This window comes from Azolla caroliniana, unplaced genomic scaffold (genome assembly GCF_043228905.1).
Source record: "Azolla caroliniana isolate FFs.n. ecotype wild unplaced genomic scaffold, voAzoCaro1.0.p SCAF_2, whole genome shotgun sequence".
Taxonomy (NCBI): domain Eukaryota; kingdom Viridiplantae; phylum Streptophyta; class Polypodiopsida; order Salviniales; family Salviniaceae; genus Azolla; species Azolla caroliniana.
In genome coordinates this window covers 9,767,070-9,772,979 of record NW_028230437.1, presented here as the reverse complement: position 1 = coordinate 9,772,979, position 5,910 = coordinate 9,767,070, and the positions used below count along the sequence as shown (strand labels likewise).

The 5,910-nt window shown below is 36.8% G+C and overlaps 1 protein-coding gene across 1 annotated transcript; it reads left to right on the top strand.

Annotated features, from left to right (window-relative positions):
- Positions 1-3,401: 3,401 nt before the first annotated feature.
- On the top strand, positions 3,402-5,561 carry LOC147867333 (uncharacterized). Its single transcript, XM_087315666.1, has one exon. It carries the CDS (start codon positions 3,402-3,404, stop codon positions 5,559-5,561), a length of 2,160 nt encoding a protein of 719 aa, XP_087171792.1.
- Positions 5,562-5,910: the final 349 nt, after the last annotated feature.

Genomic DNA, 5,910 nt, shown 5'->3' with positions numbered 1-5,910 from the left:
AGTTGAAATCATCAATTAAAAATAATAAATATGCCATTTTACTCGAGCACAAACAATTATAAGAATTATGCCAAAAGAATATAGCAAGGCTCATGGAAAGCTCATTCAAAACCAATAAAAAGAACAACGTCTCCCAAATTCTAGGGACTTTTTATAAAATTTGGTGGTCCTCGAGAGGCTAGTCCCTAGTGCTCGGGAATCAGATATCAATGGCAAATACCAATTTGTTCTAGATTTCTCAATTATGACAAAGCTGCTTATAGCTATAAGTCTCATCCATAGAATTCCCAATACCAAATATGTGTACTATCTTTGTGGAAAGCACTTAATTTTGACTGATTTAACAAGTGGCCTTGTTTTTCTGTATTCCTCCATTTACATGTTAAACCCAAAAAATACACTAGTGACTATAGACTGCGAAATTCTATGAGCCGAGAAGATGAAAAGAGCTTCATATGTATACCAGTGTTGGGCAAAGTCCCAGGAACAGTGTCAGCGTTCCGGTTGGGTTGGGACTTTTGCCGGCCAAGGTGGGGGGCAGCCGGAATTGATTCCGGCTAGGTTTTCCTACCAACCGGAATCTAGCCGGTTCATATTTTTTGAACCGGCTATTTATATAGTTTGTAAAAATAAAAAGGTTAAAAAAAAACATATTCATTTACTCTTGAGCCTTTCCCCCCTTTTCCCCCTTTTTCCCCCTTTGCATGTTTTTTCCCCCCCTCCTCTTTCTCTCTCTCTCTCTCTCTCTCATTTCTGTCTCCCTCTCTGTCGACGATTTCTTTCTCCCTCTCTGACGACGATTTCTGTCTCCCTCTCTGTCAATTTCCATTTCACTCTGTCAATTTCTGTTTTTTCTCACAACTCCATCCTTCGGACTTCATCATTACTCGTTCCTCCTTCCTCGTTGATCGCCGCTCGCTCAATCGCCGCTCGTCGCTCTCTATTGCAAGGTGAGTGCACAACTATAGTTTCTAAAAATTTCCAATTAGGTTCATAAGAACAAGACCAGTTTGAAATGGCAGTTGTAAAATGCAGAATGTATGTTAAATAGTTCAAGTATTCTAAAATGCATTTTATACATAAAATGCACATTTTTAATAGCTATGTTTGTGAAGGTTTTGTTTCTTTATCACAATAATTAATGACATCCATGAATATTTGCTCAAATGCCTGATGATTGCAATCCTGAATTATTGTTGCCTTTGCTTCCAACGTTCATTTTCCCGCTAGAGAAATAGTGTTTTTTGTACTAGAGGCAAGTACAGTGGATGTCCGTAAACTACGGTAATTATTTCAGAACATGGGCGAGAGAAATTAGAGTACTAGAATTTTCTTCTTCTTCTTCTTCTTCATCATGAAACATGGCATGCCCATCATCATCATGAATCATGGTATGCACATACTCATGATGAAACATGGTCTGTTGAGAAGTGGCATGCCTATCATGAATGATGGTGTGCCCATTGCCATCATCATCATCATCACCACCATCATGAGATATGATATGCACATCATCATCATCCTGAACCATGGTACATCCATCATTATCATTTTCATGAACCATCATGGTATTGCCATCATCCACATGACCACATTCTCTTTGAAACCTCATAATTCTTTCTCGCTAACAATTCTTGCAAAGGAACAAGAAAGACCTTGAAAGAAAGTTTCAAGTGATTAACTCATCTCCATAGCTGGATCTATAAGTGCTTTACCTCATACATCTTTGCAGCTAGCTGCTCCAATGGATATGGCTGTTAGGATTTCAGAACGATGATGGAAGCTAGAAGCTGGAGATATATCTAAATCATTTTTTAGGGGCATCAAAAGAGATTGTTGTATGTTTTGAGAGCATCAGAGTGCCTCTTCTGTCAATCAGGGTATGAAAGTTTGAGGCTTTCAAAAGGACACTGAGACTCTCTCAGAATTAGGCCTGTATTGGGATTGAGACCCTAATTTAATGGTGAAACCTTATAAAGTTTTAAGATGGCTTGCTTGCTGCTGTTGGATACACAGAAAACAATCAGAGTCAACAAGAAGAGAGAGGGAAACAAAGGCTCTGCTTTCCTCTGTTTTTTTGTTTTCAAAAAAAGGCAAAGAAGAGGAGAGAAGTGGCAAAGAAGAGGAGAGAAGTGCATGGGCCCATGATTCGTGGCAAGTGTGTTTAACCATGAGAAAGAATATCATAAACTTTTTGGGCCTTCGCACTCCGTGATTTGGTACAATGGTCCGAATTTGTCCCGAAATATATAATGGTAATTGCCTCCAATATAGCATGCATAGCATATGTCAATGAAATGCTCATTTGTTTGTATTCCCCTCCCACATAGATTTCATAACTTGCTACTAGTTGTCGTTTTCTCCCGTCTATTTGTCTCCTAGTTTGAGCCGAATGCGAACAATTGTGTACTTGTCAATGGTCTTGCTCATTTTTTTCATGTAAGATGTGGAACTACGTATCTAAGAGAGTATGTTGATGTCATTAGGAACGAGTTGGAGCAAGTGATTTGATAACATGTCATCCTGATTCCTAACCCATGTTCTCTCGGTTTTATATCGCTTGATTTGCTAAGCTTTAAACCAATGAGTCCCTAACCAATGTTGTAGTGACGGTTCATAATCAATACATTGCATGGTAATTTCAATTACTTTAAACAAACTTACCATAAACCTTAAGATGAAGTGGTGCTTTCAATATAGATGTAGCAAGAATTGTTACATATGCTCATGTATTTCATATTGTCTCTATGTAAATAGATTTGTATGAAGATCCAAGAGTAGCATACAAGTTTAGGACAAGTCAAGATAGAGTAGCATAATTAGTGTAAACACCACGAGGCCACTTTGTGCATATTTGGATACACATGTATGATGTGTACAATGTATTGCTCAAACTTTTGACTTTATGACCCAAACATGAGACGAAGACAATGCATGCATGAGACGAAGACAATGCATGTATGTCTCATTGATAGTGAAATTATTTTGAGGTTTTGACATTCAATTTAAGAGTTTCAATTGCGTTTTGCATCGAACACGCTAAGAAAGAGATGAACTAGTAAATAGTGAAGATATGTATTATTTATCATTTGCATGTGCGTGTAAGCTAATGTGAGGCTTCCTCTTTCTTCTTTATTTTTTTATAGATTGGAAGATCCATAGTGGAAACTCAATCTTTTATAGCCTCGCAATCTTCCATATATTCCGGGTATTTTAATTTTCTTATTCTCTTTGGAAAACATGGATTGTGTATGTATGTTTCCCTTTCTTGTAAATGAAAATGATAGATTATGATTGTTCAATATACTCTACCTTATTGTTACAGTATGTCGCACAACAAAAATAACAAAGGCAAGGGAAAACAAATGAGCCTTCATACAATGCCTTGTTTTAGGAAGAACATGTCATCTTCTAATGAAGATGTGTCTCTAGAAGAACCTATAAAAGACCAACAATACTCTCAAGAGTCAATTAATGAAATAAATAGAGTTAGTAAGGCGAAACTAAGATTTCAAGAAGATTGGCCTACTAAATTTAAGTGGCTTCAAGAGGATTTAGAAACTGGGCTTCTATGGTGTAGTTATTGTAGGAATGACCCACATTGTAAGTCCTTATTTGGAAAAACAGGTGCAAAATTTTTTAAGACTTCTGCATTAGAAGAACATGCAAGAAGTGTGGCCCATCGAGATGCCATTTTGTTACAAGAACGAGACAAGAATGGTCTTGAAAAATGTGCATCAAAGAAAAAAGCTAGTGTGGATTTAGCAGTTGAAAAATTGTTTAAATGTGCATATTTTATAGCTAAAGAGGATTTGGCATTTAGAAAATTGGAAAACCTCTTACGTTTATTAAGAGAGTGTGGTGTGGAAGGCCTTCCACGAATGTACAATGATAATAAGGCTTGTGCAAGCTTTATCTTGCACATTAGCAAGGCTCTTGAAGCCGAGATATATGAAAGGTTGAGGACAAGTCCTTGGTTTGGGCTTATGGTAGATGAAGCTACCGATGTAAGTGTGACCAAGAACTTGATCCTTTACGCTACATTTGTGGAAGGAAGGCAAGTACGAACCTCTTATTTAGGGGTACTTGAAGTAGAGGATGGTACAGCAAAAACAATAACAGAAAACATTTTAGCGTTGTTAAAAAAGTGGAACTTAGATGTTAGAAAAATGATGGGATTTGGAAGTGATGGAGCATCTGTTATGGTAGGTATGTCTACAGGTGTTGCTACAAGATTGAAGTCATATAATCCATTTATGACTTCATTACATTGTTGTGCACATCGAACAAACTTGTGTGTGCAAGAGGCTTCAAAGAACGTCGAAGTCAAAGAAACATGCAAGCAGTTAGATGCCCTTGTGAATCGGGTGGCTGCACATTTCTCGAGGAGCTCAATGCACCAAGGTGAATTAAGTAAGATGCAAGATGCATTAGAATACACACATTTGCATATTCTTGGGATTGTGAAGACACGATGGCTTAGTCGGCATGGTGCTATCATGAGGGTATGTGATGTGTATGAACCCTTGATGAAGACTTTGCAATCGCAAAGTGATGCATACAATGTATTCTTGAGTTTAAGAAACTTTAAAGTAGTGTATATGCTTCACTTCCTTGCAGATGTACTTAAGATCATGTCTACATTAAGTATGGAATTCCAAGAGGAATATGTGGATGTGACATGCATTGGAGGTTTGGCTATGATAGCCATTGGGGAGATAGAAGAACAATTTTTACATCATGTTATGATGGATCTGAATGGTTTTGAGAAGGATAACGATAATTATCCAATTATTCCAGAATATGGTAGAGAAAAAGGAATGCTTTCAGTTTTACGAGATGCCACAAAAGGTAATATGTATAAAAGCATCCTCATCGATAGAAGTGTTGATGGTGAGGACTTAATTGAAGCCATACAATTCCAAACTTTGTTTTCTAAGGCATTGATAGAGACAATAAAAAAGAGGCTTCAAGATCCGGTGACTCTTTCCGCATTGAAAATGTTATCACCAATGAACATGTCTACCGGATCTACAAGCATTTTAGCACGAAAAACTATGGGTCTTAATGAGTTGAAAACACTTGGAAATTTTTATGGCATTCAAAAAATGATAGATGGGAAAGCGTTTTCTCCCATAATTGATAATGATAAATTGTATGATGAATATGCAATTTTCAAAAGGCAAGCTACCACGGAATGGCTTGGAAGAGATTTCTTAGATGTTTGGGGTATGATAAATTGTAATGATGTGTGGAAAGAAAAACTACCCGAGCTTCTAAAGCTTTCATTGATAGGGTTAATTCAGTGTTCTTCTACGGCAGCATGTGAGAGAGGCTTTAGTCGCCTAAATCTAATAAAAAATAAGTTTAGAAATAGGCTAAAAACCAATGCGGTTGATGCATTGATACGAATATCTATTGAAGGACCTGAATTAGAAGAACATGACTTCAATGCCAGCATTTTGTTGTGGCGAGAAAGCAAGGCATATCGTCATATTTTTACAAGTACTTCTCATGAGCATGATGATGACATCGAGGACTTCATAGAAGATATAGATTGAAATTTTGTAAATGTGATCTATTTTGTTTTGGAACTTTATATATATTAGCTCTAATTTGATCTAATATGTTGTTAATGCTAGTTTACAAAGTTAGTACATTTTTTGATAAATATATATATTTAGTTTTTGGGCTCCAATTTTTTGTGATTGATTTGATGTGGTATTGCACTAGAATTTTATTTATTTATTTGGTATGCGTTAAAAAAAATTTCAACATTTCCGGTTGACATTGTCGCTAATAGGAACGTGGCCGGCTGAGATTTTAACATTCCGGTTAGGTTCATAAGAAGCAGGAAAATTTCCGGTAGGGCCTAGAGACTTTGCCCAACACTGATGTATACCCCCCCAA